General features: G+C 42.8%; 1 protein-coding gene across 4 annotated transcripts in view; it reads left to right on the top strand.

Annotated features, from left to right (window-relative positions):
* fhip1aa (FHF complex subunit HOOK interacting protein 1Aa) overlaps positions 1-17,646 on the top strand; it is a 29,897-nt gene that overhangs the window by 9,898 nt on the left and 2,353 nt on the right. For 2 of the 4 annotated variants that reach the window (XM_076884812.1, XM_012918729.4), the window contains exons 2-13: positions 4,982-5,042; positions 5,553-5,617; positions 6,865-7,085; positions 10,299-10,979; positions 12,480-12,638; positions 12,767-12,853; positions 13,434-13,601; positions 13,853-13,932; positions 14,120-14,322; positions 15,781-16,785; positions 16,881-17,059; positions 17,211-17,331. In XM_076884812.1, coding sequence (XP_076740927.1) covers positions 6,960-7,085; positions 10,299-10,979; positions 12,480-12,638; positions 12,767-12,853; positions 13,434-13,601; positions 13,853-13,932; positions 14,120-14,322; positions 15,781-16,785; positions 16,881-17,059; positions 17,211-17,331 — 2,809 coding nt within the window. In that variant the 5' untranslated portion in view covers positions 4,982-5,042; positions 5,553-5,617; positions 6,865-6,959. The remainder of the gene's footprint in view (positions 1-4,981; positions 5,043-5,552; positions 5,618-6,864; positions 7,086-10,298; positions 10,980-12,479; positions 12,639-12,766; positions 12,854-13,433; positions 13,602-13,852; positions 13,933-14,119; positions 14,323-15,780; positions 16,786-16,880; positions 17,060-17,210; positions 17,332-17,646) is intronic. The other 2 variants (XM_012918728.4, XM_004549303.5) reach the window with 1 other exon arrangement.

Below are 17,646 nucleotides of genomic sequence, written 5' to 3'. Positions count from 1 at the left end.
ACTCACTGTGGCGATCGCTTTGAAGTCTCTTTGTGTGTTTTTTCATCTTTGCTTTGTGCTGTTGGCTTCGTGTTCATACCTAAATACTAAGGGAAAGATCATATGAATTACTTTTTCTGTGTCACGGCGGGGTGCGCCGGTGTGTGTGTGGAAACAGGACCCAAAAGCAGATGACGATGAGGAGTAGTAAGGTTTTAACAGAAGGTGAAGCTTTATTGCGATGCCGGCAGGAAATAAACCAAGAGACCAAAACAAACAGGCAAAAACACTAAGAAACAAAAAACACTAAACTGGCAAGACACTAAGAAACAAAACACTAAAGGTACTAAGACCAAAAAACTATAACTATGACTGAGGTGAGATTAAACAGACGAAAACTATAACCATGACTGCGGTGATGTAAACAGACGAACCGACAATGGCATGGAGAAAACAAAAGGCTTAAATACAGACATGAGGTGATCAGGGGAAGTGGCGACACATGGGGGAAAACAGCTGACAGACATAAACCTAATGACAGGACCAGGAGAGGAAAGCTAAATACAATAAACAAAGAACACATGACATTGCCAGAATAAAACAGGAAATACTAAAACATGACAACACAACTTAACAGACCTAATACGTGATGAATAATTACAAAACCCCAAAACATAGAAAACCAAGAACAATAACTGCCTAAACTAAAGGAAAATAGGAAATAACACAAAACTGATCACATAACAAAATGAGACAAATACAAAGAAAACTCAGAGTGCTGGGTCGGAGACCCAGCCTGTGACATTCTGGGAGTAATTAAGCAACGTACTGCATTACTTTAAATGTAATTAGTGGGTAAATAACTCCAAAAAGCACAAAGATTTGACCACGCAATTAAATTGCACGAATGTAATGTCTTTGATGTGCTACTTAGCGATGGTAGGCACTCCCAAAGCAGAGCCAATGGGATTGGAATTGCTGAAATGCAGTCCCAACCATGACACAGCATCCACTGTGTTTTATAGATGGCTGTAGACACTCTTCGCTGTACCTCTCTCGTGACCACCTCTGTATATAATGGTGTAGATTTGATGCGAAAAATCCATTTGGATTCATTAATAGAGAACACCTGCTATCACTGATTCTCAGTGCAGTTCTTGTGTAATTGGCATACCTGCCTTTTCTCCTTGTTCATCTCTCAGGTTTGGTGTCAGGTCTTTGCAGGATGTTTTACAGTTTCTTTCTTAAGGACATGAATTTGACATGCTGTCCATGTGCTGTAGGGTTTTTTTTCTCTTGTTGTTCATCATCTACTTTTCCAGCCCAGTCTTTGGTATTTTTAAAGATTCAGCTAAAGAAAGGGGAACGAATCATACTTTCCTGCGGCAGGCTGCTAGTAGCAAAGTACCTAAAGCTACAATTTAAAGTTGGCTCTTTGCTGAGATGTCTGTTATGCTCAGACACAGCGCTAATTATGCCTAAATAGTTCATAGATCAGTGTTAACTGGCATAAAAAAATACCTAAGCAAAAAATAACAAAAAACATTCCTCTGTGGTCTGGTCAGGTCCAGGGACTAGACTGAAATACAATCATCGAAAGACCTTCAGAAAGCCCAGAGTCCCATTGCTCAAGAGCACTTTAAAAAGTGACCAAGATGTCTGGCTCCTTTGAAGCAAAGTATAAAAGTAAAATGAGGGGTGGCTCAAAAATTTTGCACAGGGCTGTAGGAAAAAGAAGGTAGCATCCCAGTCTTTCTGTCTTATTATGTTTGTTACTCTGATGTGGAAGCAACAAATATGTGTAATTATCAAATTACTGTAATTGGATAGTTGCTGGAGAAACTCTTTCAGAAGCAGCTCACAGATTCACACAGACAAAAGATGTTTTCAGCAGCCTGTATTTTAAACCTTTTCATGACTCTACTGTATTTCAGGTTATTTTGAGCAAGTAGAGCAGTGACTTATGGGTAAGAGTGGTCTGTCTCTCTTTGTGCGACAGCAGGTACTGTAAATGAGACCTGTAAATGTAGGTCACGATTTTCCATAACAGGCCTAGAACTGGATTTCTTCAAAAAGCACATTTTAATTCTTAGAAATAAGTGGCTTTGTTCTCATGCTGTGTCGGACGCTCGTTGGATTGTTGGGGTATTAGTTGAGTAGAAAGTGCTGGGGCATAGTCTCCTTTCTGTTGCTGGGCCCAAATCCTGACCTATTTGGCTATTAATAGGTCAAGAAACCTGCTGTACTGAATGGAGATTTGAGAGGTAGTTGTTGCAGGTGTATTGTTGTCTAGGAGCAGCTAATCACTGCTTGAGCTAATCTTGAAACTTGTACCCCCTGACAAAAGAACAAGTGATTCTGAAACGGGAGCTTTTGATATTATCCTGTGTATCAAAAACTGATGGCTGTTTCGACATGGAAACCTGGAGGAAATACAGCTGAAAATACAGTTGAGAGGCAGTGATGCTGACACACGAGTGAACCTGGCAGTGTGATGTGGACCAGACGGCATTGCAGGAAGGCGAGACGATAGACAGGGTGCAGAAAAAATGTAAACAAACTAATCCAGAAATCCTAACAAACAATGTATAATACAATACTTTAATCTCTAAAATAATCCCATGCTCATACAGGTATTTTTTTTTCCTATTGTAGGATCAGTTTGTTAACATTAATCTGCTCTTAGACTTAAACTGCAACAGTTAAGTTAGGTGACATATCTAAAGAGTCAGCTGTTACATGACTCATTTTTTCATATAAAAAGAGCTTGAGAGGGTTACTGATCTTATAGAGAATTTAAAAAAGTGAAGGAAATTACTTACTGGTTTACTTTCAGCTGTTTAGCTGATATCCACTTGTGAAACTGGATGGGATGAGAAAGGTGTGGATTTGACTGAGAGATTGAGTGGCAGTGCATATCCCTGATTTATCTTCTTTAGATAGATAGTTACATTTATGTCCCATGACGTGAGTATACACATGCAGTAAAACAATCAGTTCAAGATAAGACATTAGCACGCAATATACACACTTTCACTCTCCTTGCATAGTAACGTTGGTAAAAAATAATTTGAATAGTAATTGTGTTGCTCATGTTCAGAAATGTGATGGTTTGAAGAATAAAAGATACTTTGGACCTTTTTTGTGTACAAGGGTGACAACAGTGCAGTGCAGATGGTAGTCATTTAAGGGAGGAGGCAAGTGGATGCCTTAGAAAATGAACTTCATGCTGTACTAAAGGAAACTAGATAGCAGAGTCGAGAACAAAACCTCTGCTGGAACATATTTATTGAGATCGCTGATGAGGGAGCCTTGGGTCAACCTGAGAAGCTGCTCCTTGCTGGTCATTTGAAAACAATGCTGGTTTGCCCATTGGCTTCACTTTTCAGGGCCACTTTGTATACAGTCTGTTGGATAGCCTGATGTTGCTTCACTATACTGTGTCCCATGGTTATCTATTGTTGTTTATTTATCTCAGATTGTGGCCAGACTACTTTTACACTACCTCAAATATATTTCTAAATATATATTACTGTTTAATGGATATACTGGACAAAGTGCGTTGACTATGGAGTTACCAGGTAGAAGAAAAGGAGGAAGACCACGCAGAAGATCCATGGATGGAGTGAAGAAGGACATGCAGGTGGTGTGTGTTAAAGAGATGGTCCGCTGTGTTGGCCCCTAAAAGGAGCAGCTGAAAGCAGAAGAATCGACTACACTGACATGTGTTATAAGTCAGAATCCACCATGTGTTGCCCAGCCCACTCAGCTGATTCACTTGTTTTAAATGAATCATTTTGTGTAACAAAGATTTATGCCCGCACCTTCACCCTCACTTAAAATGGAATTAATCCCTCTTGATCTTTTCAGGAGGTGTGATTACACAGCACTGTTATCACACCAGTTATAAATGATTAAATCATAGCAACCATTCTTGATTCAACTTCTACAGTCAGCACCTCGCGCCTGTTTGACCAAGCTGCCAACCCGCGTCCTAATATCTGCTGTTAGGCCATAAATAGGAAAACGAAGGCAAATTTGGAGCAGCTGTGATCTGCATGTAGTTTAATAATTAATCACAAGGCTGGCAATTCAATTTGTAAGCACCTCCTGTCCACAGGTTGAAGAGCTCTGAACAAAACTGCTCCCCGTGTTATTCTTATGTAGACATGTTATGTGGCTTTAAACAGAGTGCAGATGGACAGTTTGTATAATGTACTGCTGGGATTGAGCCAAAGATGAGTCAACAAACGCTTGGATTGGTGTTTTTCTAAGAACTCGTGCATGTACCACACACACACGCACACACCTGTCTCCGTCCGACTGTTGCTGTATACACGACGTCACGCTTTAGGAAAGTCTTGCCCACTTTCCAAGAAAGACACATTTCTGAATTGCATCTGCTCAGAATTTCAACGTGGATTGAAGGCAGCGTGCAGCTTTTGTGGTTTGTGTTACAGTGTACACAACTACAAGTTGGACCCTGAGACTTTTAAGGCTGCTGTCTCAAGTGACATGTTTTACATGATGGGCCGTGCTGGTGCCAGAGAGGGCAGCTGGCCTCTCGCAGCTCAGGACGGCTGCTGTGCAGTGTCACATCACAAACTGGAAAGGACAATCGTGTTATTCTTCTGTGAATTATGAATCTTATAGGAATATTAAGTGCTGCCATACAGTATACGTAATCTTAGTCTTCTTGTGTGCACTGCTGGAATTTGTACTTGTATGTCCTCATTTTTCTGTAGACTTTCACTCAGCTTGTTTTTTTTTCCTTTTCACTCCCTCCCACTTCTGCTTTTCCTTCCCTTCTCTTCCCTCGCTCCCTCCCTGTAACCACCTCCTCTTCATCTCCATCCAACTGGTGCTCGGAGCAGCTTACTCATGTCCAGTCACTTCCCACCATGCCTCGCCTCTCACACAGGCGCTTCCTGCTCCTCTCTGGACATATTTTCATATTTCTCTCTGTCTCTCTTTTTGTTTTTTTGTTTTTTTTGTGCAACAGGAGCAGAATGAGGTCCTTGTCTGCTTAGCGACCTGTGCCAGTTGAAGATGATTCACGTGAGGTAAGAAATCCTGCCAGCACGCTCGCTCCACGCTGCTTTCACATTCCTTCTTGAGAATCTAACCGGCCTGCAGTCACTCGTAACTGAAAGCAGATGGCTGAAAAGTTTTGCCTGGCAAAGTGAGCCTAACGTGTATGGGTGGCGGAGATGTTTCTGTGTGGTATTGGGGCAAAGTGACGGGTGGGCGGGGGTGGTGAGCTCTGATTCGTCAGGAGATGTGTTTAGGGGCTGGGGACTAGAAGCCGTAAATTGGGGCCCCATGTTGTGCAGCTGCTGTGTGTTTTACAGTTGGTCCCCTGTGGTGACGGTTTCCATATCGCCCTCCGTATTGGGACTGCCTGACTTGGTCCCATCATTGTGTTAGTATTCACAGACAAACGCACTTTGTCATGTCATTGTGTAGTGCTGGAAAGTTTGCTTGTAGCCAGGCTAGTGGTTGGGTTGTAGGGGTGGCTCTGTCAGTCTGCTGGTTCGTATTGAAGTATCTTAACAACCTGTATGTTTTCCCAGTAATGAATCCTAAAGATCTCCCAACACAACTTGTCAACTCAAGTGGACACATATCAGCTCAACAGGTAAAACATCAAGCCTTAATAGTGGCTCACTGGCTTTGGGACTTTATCTTTAATATAAAACATTAAAACTGTTCTAGTTTTTAATGTTTAAGAAAACATTAAGGCAGATCTACAGTTTTAAAAAACAAATCTGAGCTCCCATGAGCTGCTGGGCTTCTCATACACAGGTAAAAAGCCTGTCGCATTTATGTTAATAGTTAAGTAATGCTATTGCTGTTGATATATATTAAGTATAATTAGTTTATCCAGGTTCATCCGGTAAAACTGATTTCTAGTTGAAAGTACTCTCCACGGCTTGGGCTGTGGACCTTTTGTTTGATTGTTGGTATCTGTCGGCACACACAGGAAAGGGATCCGTATTACATCCTGATGTTCTTTCTTGTGAAGCAAAGGCCTGCACAGTACCTGGAAGCGTGTCACAGGGAACTGTGTGGCAGGGAACTCGTATTGTTTTGGTTATATGGCAGCTCACATGTTTCTGTTTCGAAAAGCCCTACTCTCATTCTGTTCAGTTTTGGCTGTATGAATCTTTCCATGAACATGCTTTCCAAGGGAAACAACAAACTAGTTCCTTTCTTACGGGGGAAAAAGATTGAGTCTCTTCCAGATTTTTTATGGTGCCAGTGTGAGTGTTGGAACTGCTGTGCGAAGCTGCCCTCAGGCTAAAATAATATATGTTCTTCATCCAAACAAGCGGTGTGAAGAGTGCTTTCATACATTTTGTAATATTTCTGATCCAGAAGTAAAAGCGGGACATGCAATTAATCACGTGTGATCTACAGAACTAACATTGTCCTGTATTTTATTTAAATCTTTTTACCCTCCTTGATCCCCACACTCAGCCATAGCAGACACACCCAATTGCTGCTCGCCTTCTGATGTCACAAAATATTTCTGTAATGAGAGTGATGTCCAGGGGCCTGCAGGAATCCAATGGGGGCGTATGATATATTCCAAAAGCGATTTGACAGCTCGGTGTGAAGCGCAGAGTTGCTGCAGGAGACGGTAAAGTCTAACTTGAAGCAGCTTCTCTTTCTCTCCTCGACTGACTCCTCTGACTTGGCTTGTTATTGTTCTCTCTCCTGCATGCTTGTCATAGCTCCTAGCTGGCCATGCAGAAGCAAAGAGGGGTTGCAGTCTGCAGCAATTACCAGCCGTATCATTGTGCTGCTATCCTATGAAGCAAACTTTTTTTTGGCTTTGTGTATGATGTCATTTTGTGTTTCCTCTTTTATTTGACTCCTCAGGTCTCCTGTGATCATCTCTCTTTCTCTGGTTTTGGTAACGCCCAGTGAGCAGCCAGGAAAGCCCTCCCTGTCCTGCCTATGACATGGTTTAACCCATGTGCGATCCGGTCACCATGATGGCCTCTGTGGTTGCCAGTGGAAACCGTGATGGACAGTCTCTGGTCTTGAAAGGGGTGGACCCAGAGACCTGCATGATTGTGTTCAAGAACCACTGGGCTCAGGTAAAACACCAGCGCCAAGCTAACAGTCTCAGAACTGTGAATTCTCCAGCCAGCTTAGTTTTTCACACTAGAAGCAAAGAATCTGGATCTCTTAACTTCCGAAGTATTCACCTGATATCCTCTAAAAAGGTTAAACAAACATGTTCACAAACAAAAATGTGGTTAAAAAGCACCCATTTTCCATTTTCCTTGGAAACGATAATGCGGCATAAGACTTTTGTACAGTAGAATATAACGAAACCCTTGTGAAGTGAATATATTAAAATCTTGTAAATAAAGATGCACATTCTATTTAGTTCCTTCCTCAAAACCTGATGGCAAAAAATGACTCATGTAGTCCCCCTATAACAGTAAACTGCAGTGTGAGCAGGGCCAGTGGAATCTTGGCGGTAAAAGGCTGACGGTCTCAGACTTCTGGTTCTTTCCAGCAGCTTGTGTCCCTGTTCACTCCCCTGCAGGACATGGCAGCCTGTTAATCCCACTCCTCCCACACAGAGATGAACAAACTCTGCACACATTAACATGGGGCAGGGGGACACTGAATAATGAGGACATAGAGGAGCATAATGGTAACTGCCATCTACATTTATGGTTGTCAATGTGATGACTGACCCGAATTTATCAAAATCAAGCAGAATCCCACTTTTGGTTTCATTAGTGTTAAAACTATGCAAGTTTAAAGACATTGTGTTAAACTCTAATCTAAATATGTGGCAGATGGCTGCCCCTTCCTGAGCATGGTTCTGGTTTCTTCCTGTTAAAAGGGAGTTTTTCCTTCCCACTGTCACCAAAGCGCTTGTTCACAGGGGTTTGTGTAATTGTTGGGGTTTTCTGTTTTCTTTGTATTAAGGGTGAAAAAAAACCCAAAACGCTTGGACACTGCTAGCACGGGGCGCCCACGCAAAGCAGGAGATGAAGCATAGCTGAATATGTTTCCAAACCAACTTCATTCTAAGCCAAAGACTAGAAAATATGGTGAAGCATATCTTCCCTTTGGTTTCACCTGCACAAGTGCTGAGGTAGGTCTCCCCTGTAGAATTGGTTTTCCCTTGGTCGGGAGCACGCACTGGGCTCTTCAAATCACGGACAAACAGTATCCCACATTCTTGATTTTTAGTTCACAAACACTTCTCATAATGACTAACTACTCCTGACATTTTAGAGATGTTAGCTCTTTATACAGCTCTTTATTATGTGAGTGGTTGTATAACTAATGTGCCAATGTGAAACATCTGGGGATTTAGTGATGATAAACCGTTTAATGATGTACAAGACATTCAAAGCATTTAAAATTTTGCACAATTGTAGATTTTACACTTTTCAACTTGTCACACAAATGGGATATTTTTAATAACAACTGTAACTGTGAAATAAACACGATCAGTCTGTTGCAGCTAATACTAAGCAATGTCAACAGACACCTCATGAGTCATGTGGCCGTCTTTGCTAGCTGTCTGCTCAGCTTCATATTTTTCATCCCCATCTTGACAGTAGCCGTAATCAAAAACTCTGGGCTCGGATTAAAGTTCGATTTGCTTCAGGCAGCACAAATCCACCTCACACAGAGTTTTGTTTTCATTCTTACTTAATCTCTAGCCTGATAAGAATGCTCTTGACTTGTTTCAGCTCAGAAAACAGTGAACACGCTGTAAGTAATGACCTTGTCTTTGTGTGAGAAGCTCTGGCTGTTTCAGAGTTGAAGATTAGCTTTAGGTTCATTTGCTGGCTCTTATCAGCTTCTCTCCAGGCGTCACGGAGCTGTGTGTTGCGTCACGTTAAGTGATCTGTCAGTTGCTGGCAACAGTCTTTAACTGTAGTCTGTGTGTAGTGTGGGCAGCGTGTTTATGGTGATCCTGTAAAGGTCTCTGATTCATTTTAGTCGTCAAGAAAATCTGGCAGTTTTGTCTGAATTTGCTATGACACTTGACTTTTCCTTCCTCACTGGCGTTTGCAGTCTTGATTTTTCATAATTGAGTACAGTGAAGATCTGTCTTTAAACCATGAATGTTATTCTGAATGATTCAATGTGTCCATTGCTCTGTCTGATGGTTAACTGAAGTTACTGTCACAGACACAGTGAGGCACTGGGGGCTGGCAATATGATACTACTGTCATTCGAGGATCCTCCCATATCTATGGCACTATTATGCCAGCATCCATAGCATAACAATGACTGACTGCTCTTGGGAAATATTTGACATTGATCCAGCCTGAGCCTACTTCTTCGTCACATTTTAAAAGGCCTCTGTATCTCTCATGTTCCAGCTTAATATGTAAAATAATGCCACCAATCAGCATCGTTGGGCAAATCCTGAAAAACAACAACAAAAAACACTGTGAATACTGACCCCTTTTGGAACCGACCATAACGTCACCAGTGTAAGGTGGTTCATGATCATGGTTCCATTCTTCCAGCTGTTCAGTTTGGGAAAATCTTATCCCCTGCCTCCTTCCTGTTACTTCAGAATTGGAAGGAGAGCCTGAGCTGGACTGATCCCTGTGGCTTGTTCCACTGAGCTCAGGCTGGGATTACAGACTCTGTTCTCTTGCTGCCATTAGCCATGCCCAGTTATCTCATACACAGACTGTTATTGTCATGGCAGCAGCGTCAGCTTGGGGACACTGGCTCCATTATTGTGACACTGGTTTCTACACAGCAGACACACACACACGGGAGGGACTGGATACACAAAGGACTGTATTATTCTGTGCAACCAAAGTGAGTTTATTCATACAGTGCTGCTTGTCCCCACTCCACTTCTGTTGAAACTGAACCTGTCAGGAATAAGGAAGTGATTGTACCTATTTGTATTGCATACAGTCCCACTTCCAAAAAAGTTTGGACACTGTGTAAAGTGTAAATAAGAACAGAATGCAATGATTTGCAAATCTCACAAACCCATATTTTATTCCCATAAGAACATAGAAAACGTCTGAGAAGTTTAAACTGAGGCAATTTAGTATTTCATTAAAAACAATTACACAGTTTCCCCCACAAAGTAGGGTCTGTTTGTCTGTTAGCAATCCAGCATGTGTGGTTTTCATGGCATCGTATTGTAATAAAAGCATCATAAAACGCCAACATTTCAGATCTAACCTCTTATACCACAGAGGTTAGATCAAAGATAACAGGAGTTTATCTGTATGACAGACACTTTCTTGGGTGACGTAAAAGTCTAAGATCTCATATCATCCTCTTCTCTTGTACTGTAGGTAGTGAAGATCCTTGAAAAGCATGATCCCCTGCGCAGCAGCTCCGCCCTGTCCTCCCTCAGTGTCATCAACCTCACCGCCGGCTCTAGCGGCAGCTCTCGTTTCGGCCCCATCCCTGGAGACGAGGCAAACGCGGTGCAGAATTATGTGGAGCACATGCTGTTCCTGCTGATGGAGGAGGAGAGCGGTCAGGCCGGAGCCATGGGCCCCATCCTGGAGTTTGTGGTGATGGAGAACGTGATGGAGCGTCTGTTTGTGTGGAGCCTCCGTCGAGAGTTCACGGACGACATGAAGCTGGAGCAGCTGAAAATGTACGAGATGCTGGTGGGCCAGGCGCGCCAGCCTCTGCTGCACCACAAGCCCATCCTGCGGCCTCTCATGATGCTGCTGTCCTCCTGTTCGAGCACCACTGCGCCTGCGGTCGAAGCCGAGCTGGTGTTGCTGCTCAACCAGCTGTGCTACGTCCTGGCGAAGGACCCTTCAATTCTGGAGCTGTTTTTCCACACGAGCGAGGATCAGGGAGCCACCAACTTCCTCATCTTCTCCCTGCTCATCCCTTTTATTCACAGAGAGGGCACGGTGGGCCAGCAAGCCAGAGATGCCTTACTGCTCATCATGTCTTTGTCTGCTGAGAATGAGCGAGTGGCCAAACACATCGCAGAGAACACCTTCTTCTGTCCGGTCAGTCCCAAATGGAAGCTCAGCGGCTCACTTTCCGTAAAATTCAAAAGGAATCGTTTTGTCCTAAATACTAAATAATCCCACTCACGCACTAACATTGGCAGCATTGTTCCCTGACATTTCTGTGTCTGGGTGTCATAATTAGTCAGAGAGCAGATGGTGATTAATTCATGGGCTCGCTTAAAAAAGCAAAAAAACAAACAAACCCCAAAACAAGGGTAAATAAAAATCTGGCACCAAATGTGTGGCATTTATAAGATTACAGCACAGCTGCAAGATAATCCCATGTAAATAACGTCATTAATTCACGGCTGCAGACAGTGCTTTCAAAATGAGGTTTGAATGCAGACAGAATTTAATTGGTTCCACTGGCGTCTACAAGAAGGGCACAGCGGAATAATGCTGCAGAGGAACGTGTACAATACTACAATACTAATAATGTCACTCATCTTACACTTTAATTTGGTTGCGCTGGTATAGCCTGTGTTGCATTTGTAAAGCAGCTCTTGGTACTTACAATGCAGGCATGCCCAGTTAAAGACCCCTGGGCACAAATATGCGATGGGCACGCGCCAACTTGATTTGATGATTACACGTTTTTTGCTTCTTAAGTAATTAGACAGATCATATGGGAATGTGTGCCTGTGGAGAGCAGGGTACCTTACACTGCGCCCATGATATATGTTTTTATGATCCAAAAAAGTTTAAGAGAATCAAAATCTGGTATTATTTTTTCTTTTTTTTTATTTGGTGCTTGGGTGGGCCCTCAACTGTGTCTGAGGCCTGTGGACATATGCCCAGAATGCCTGGATAATCTGGCCCAGAACACAAGGATTTCAAAATAAGATGGAATCTTATTTTGAAATGAAAGCATTAGTCACGTCGCATCTCAAATACTGCTAAAGGTCTCCGAGCTGAGCTGATCCATAGGAGGCATAAATCTGTGCAAGGAGAAAGCAGCAGGCTGATATGTAGACTGCTGCATCCGCTTATATTTGCATTACAAGTTACAAAGCAGAGGCCAAGAAGTGATTTACACCAGTGTTTTAGCTTTGTAGTAAAACACAGTAATAAATCTGCTGAAGCTTAAGGTAAAACTGACAGCAGAGGAGGTGTGTGTGTGTCTGCATCTGCTATATGGTACACTACCTCGTTAATGTTTAATGAAGTTTATAACATTCTCTCTGTAATCAATTTATGGCAGATGATTTTTAATAGACTTCTTATATTACATGATGCATGTATGTGCAACACAGTGTGCTTTTTCCTATGTTCAGGTAAATGGGCCGTTATAATGTAGCTGTACTTACCTCATGCATGAGAGTAATGGGAATGTCATTATTTTAAACAATTTGTCTCAATGATTCAATTAAAGAAAATTAATTACCCAAAATTAAAAGTAAATTATACTTAGAACCACAAATTTGAATTATATTTTGGTTCTGGAGGAAACTTTATATGAACAGTGCATAGATTAAATATAAAAACCTCATTTGGCAGGTGCTGGCCACAGGGTTGAGCGGCCTGTATTCATCTCTGCCCACCAAGCTGGAGGTCCCCAATGAAGAGTGGCACTGCCTGCACAAAGAGGACTGGCTTCAGATGCCATCACTCATCCAGTTTCTCAACTCACTGGAATTCTGCAACGCTGTTATTCAGGTGAAGACGTGAGCCGCACGATAAAAGCTCTGCCTCATGAAAAATGCATTCACGTGTGATAAATGGCTGCAACCTCCTGCCTGGCTACACGCTTGACTGACATGCTCCTTGATATTGACTGCTCCCAGGTGGCCCACCCTGATATCAGAGACCAGCTGGTTAGTTACATCTACAATGGTTTCCTTGTGCCTGTCCTTGCACCAGCACTCCACAAGGTTAGCAGTAGCACAATTTCTCTTCACCTGGGTAAAAGGAAGTACTTGCCATTTTGCTGTTTCATTTCCCAATTACAGAAAGCGGTTATTCTGCAGGACGACGCGGTGTGTCAACAAAAACATACAAGCATAAACACTCCAAAAATGACTCTTATTTCTTCCCCTCTACCCAAGAAATTAATTGAGCTGATAGCTATCACCGTCACTGTCATCCATTAAATATGAGCTTGGCATCAGAAAATCCATGAACTGGGCTGTGTCTAAAGGTAAAAAGGACACTAGTTAGGTTAAACTATCAAGAGAGAGAGTTAGAAGAAAGTGTAAGACGACCCATATTCTAGGCTATTTAATGTATAGTCAAGGACATCATATTTAATTCTATATAATGCAATGATTTGTTTAGTTCTTTTATAATGAGGCAATACCGCACGCAATAATTAAATTACCTAATTACCTAATTTCCCTCGCTTAAATGAATCCTTAATTCAGTACTGCTACGATACAGAATCAGGTTTTAATATTTGATCATTTATTGTGGCACTCACACAAGCTCTGCTGACTGATTCCTGCGTGTGTACAGGTGACCCTGGAGGAGGTGATGACCACCACAGCTTACCTGGACCTCTTCCTGCGAAGTGTAACCGAGCCAGCACTGCTGCAGACCTTCCTCTCCTTCATCCTCCTCCACCGTCACGAGAACGTCCATATCTTGGATACTCTAGTCAGCCGCATCAACACACCTTTCCAGGTAACCCAGCACACAGCTAAGGGAACGAGTTTTGCCATGCAGCACATAGAGCATGGCTCAGGTTTAATAAGCCAGGAACAGGTTTTACAAATGGTCCCAGATGCTCTTTCTACTGTTACAGGAAACATATGTGATTGTTTAACCAGTTCTCCTATATTGTGAAATTTATTGTGCAAATATCTTCAGGACTGAATAAATTAGTGTTTAAAATTTGCTCTGTTGTGTCTCTCTGACTTGATTAAACTCTACAGTTGGGGATTGTGTCCTTGGCACTCTTCCGCACTCTCATTGGTTTATACTGTGAAGATGTGATGCTGCAGCTCGTATTAAGGTGAGCGGCCCGCACGCTGACACGTCCCACTCGTGGTAACATGCTGCATCTAATTGCTTTACATTACGATGAGCTTTTACTCGCAACCTCCCGCTGTTACCATCTGCCCGCTGTCCCCTCCTCACCATTCTCTGCCTACAGCCACACGTTGGCTTTCCTGACATCTCCCTCTCATATGCCTCCCCAGGTACCTGATCCCCTGTAATCACATGATGCTGAGTCAGAGACGTGTAGTGAGGGAGCGGGACTGCTATTCGGCCTCAGCAGCGAAAATCCTGGCGTTAACGCCATCCTGCTGCTCTCCCGATCGCAGCCCGCCGCCACTCCGGCAGCTGGACTCCATTCTGTTTTCCAAGGGCGGAGAGACTCCTGACAATTCGGGAAACACAGGTAACAAATAGAACAATCGAGTATTACTTTTGCAGGTTTTTTGCAGGTTTTTTTTGTGTTTATAGTAAAATGTATGGCCACAGTGACTTTGGTATGATGAAGTCTTTCGTCCAGCATGTTTACCGCCTTCCTGAAGCCTAAATTATTAATTTTGCATTAACTACACTGCAGTTAATTCTGCGTTTTCAGGCGGTTGAATAAGTTGGTTGTGTTGCTTTTTGGCATATTTCCAAACATCAAATGATGATCTGCTTCAAGGGAGAAGCTCTTCGCCTCCTGCTGTGCCAGACATTTGATTGTTGTTTAGACGGTCTGTTATCTGTTGTTGCTCCGTTTTATTTTAATTAATTATTTAATTTTTATGTTTTTTTACTGATCCAAGCTAAACCTAGGGAAGTTCATGCAGTGCACTGCAGGGAACATCTGTGATTGGCTCATGCAGGCAGATCCTCACACAGCGACTTGCTTTTGCTTGCTGTTTAATATTAAGAAAATTCAATCAACTGCTCAGCCCTAACCTGATGGTGTAAAACAGTTCTTTTCTATTTGAAAAGCTTGATTCTTTTTGCTTACTATGTTAAAATGCACACTGTTAACTGTATTTAACGTTACAGAACAAAAATAATAAATTAACTGTTAACACCTTTTCTTTTCCCAAGGAAAGATTAATAGACAGTGTCTGTTGTCATGGCAACAACAAACTTTAAATACATGTAATACCTTAAAAATTATTAAATGCTCTCGGATCTTTCCACATATATTATATTCCTGAATGACTTATGTATGTATGTATGTATATATATGTATATATTGTACTATTCTTAGTTAGTGTATTGTCTGTCTTGTCTTAATGTTGGTTTAAAATGGAGCACTGTAACAAAAAATAATTTCCCCCAGGGATCAATAAAGTATTCTGATTCTGATTCTGATTCCTGAGAGACATGGATAAGTATCCATATCTGTCAATACCCAAGTAGAAAAGCATGGTCAAGTGCTCCAGTTATTCCAGTTGGTTAGTTAGTCTAACTGGCTGAATAATGGGCTCAAATCAACTCACTCAGTCAGGTAACTGAAACGTTGGATATTATAACCTAATAACATGTCAGAAAATTTGGCATAAATGGTGAAAAAAAAATCCTTTAATGTGGTGGTTGAGGAACTAAAATGAAAATGGGATAATTTATTAATGGAACGTTTCCCAAATCTGTTCAGACATATGGCGCACTGTAAGGTGTAGATCTGCATTTAATTGGGAAACCAACATGTAACGGGGCTGATTGTGAGTATTTTATCAAATGGCGAGATCTCCCGCTGTTTCGATGCATTACATCACTTTACCCCCTGTAGTTACATGTCAAACTCATTAGTTGTGCTCTGTGTGAGTGCTGTGCTGAGGCACACCAGCTTTTATCAACAGTTCTTATCTGTTTTTTTCTTTCTTTCTTTTTTTTAAATCAGAGGAAGAAATGAGTTTCTCTGAAGAAAATGATGGCTCAGGAAACTCCTGCACCATCGGGTCAGAAATCTACCTGGATGTCAGTTATCTTCATTACCTCTACGACGCCCGTCTGAGCATCAGCAGCTGCATACGTGCCTGCCGGGTGTGGTCAGCCCCGTACGATGGCGAGGACCCACCTCCTGAGAAATACCAGCCGGGCGTCCTCGAAGAGCCGGGGCTAACGAGTCGGCACCCCCAGATCGCTCTCAAGAAAGCTCAACATCCCTTTGCATCGCAAGCAGGATCCTGCGTGCTGCCGGGTACAGACCCGCTTCCTGTCAACCAGCTGGAGCTGGAGTGGGACGACAGTTACGACGCGTGCCCCGTGCAGACCGCCGATGCTCCGGCAGAGAGCAGACCTCCCCCTCCGCCTCCTGCTGAGCCCCCGAAGCACATCCAGGAGATGAGGAGAACAGCACGAATGTTGGTTAAAGGCTCATACATCGAGGAGAACGACTTCCAGGATGACGTCATGGTGTACGATCTCATCGCAAAGAAAGACTCCGGCGATGTCGAGCGCACCAGTAAACCCAGTAGCTCGCAAACGGAAGAAACCAAGCCAGGCTCAGCTGACATTCCCCTCAAAAATGGGCTCAATCTAACACTTCCAGGCTCTGCGATCGTTGATAATAGCAGGAATAGCTTGGACGCAAAGGCTAATGGTCAGACGGATTGCAACGCCAACCTCCAAAACACGACTGCTGTAGCGTTGGGTGACGATCTCTTGGCTCAGTATGAAGAGCTCATTCGCACTTTGGACCCCGAAGCAGGTGGAAAACAGGTCAAAGCTGACAGAGAGGTGAAGAAGCCCATCACGCCTGTGGAGGTGGTGGAGGAGGACGAGATGGATTTCGCCTCCTTCTCTGCTGAAACGCCAGAGCCAGAGAAACTGCATTCACCATTTGGGACAATCAACAGGTTTCGCAGCGGGAGTGCGACTAAAAACCATTCACTACCTTTTACAGGTGAGCTGAGGAATATCTTAGCTCTGTAGGACTCTCATCATTTGTTCAAAAATGAATTTGGAAAGAATTTTTATTTTGAACCTCCTTCCCTGCAGGTCCATTCATCAGCGTGCTTTTATCTCGTCTGGAGAACATGCTATCCAACTCGCTTCATGTCAACCTGTTGCTGACGGGTATCTTGGCCCAGTTAGCTGCTTACCCTCAGCCTCTGCTGCGCTCCTTCCTCCTCAACACCAACTTGGTTTTTCAGCCGACTGTTCGCTCTCTTTACCAGGTAACCCCTCAAGTTTTGAGGTCTTAGTTGGGGGATTTGGAAATACTTGGCACTTTTAGTTTTAAGTCGCTTGTCTTTATCTGAGCCTTAATCATATCACCTCTGTAAATGGTGCACATGCAAATCATGTTGCTTTTGCTTTGTGTTTTAGGTACTAGCCATTGTAAAGAACCAGATAGAGGAGCTGGCTGCCAGCAAGAAGGACTTTACAGAGCTGATCACTGCTGCCCAACACTGTCTAATGGCTCGGGAGCCCTCGTTCATAGAAACAGGTGACAACAGCTCAGATTCTCCTTTTCTGTTTTAGCTCTTATTGAAATCTGCACATGGCTCTATAACAGTATGAAAAATCAAGTATCTATTTATATATGTATATATCTCTTTGATTATACTGTGAGAACCCATAAGCTACCCTGCTAGCCCTGCCAGGAATAGTTTGTTTGTAAAAGCTTTCTGGGAAGTATTTTGGTAGATTCCAGATGGTTAGTAAGGCAGATTGCATTAGATTTACTGTTTATTATTCCTGAGCTTTACCAGCATGGTGTTAAATATGGTTCAAGGCAACATCGGCATTCCTGATTGGTTGT

Source organism: Maylandia zebra, linkage group LG6 (assembly GCF_041146795.1).
Source record: "Maylandia zebra isolate NMK-2024a linkage group LG6, Mzebra_GT3a, whole genome shotgun sequence".
Taxonomy (NCBI): Eukaryota; Metazoa; Chordata; class Actinopteri; order Cichliformes; family Cichlidae; genus Maylandia; species Maylandia zebra.
The sequence above is the reverse complement of the archived record's forward strand: the minus strand, read 5'-3'. Positions and strand labels throughout refer to the sequence as shown.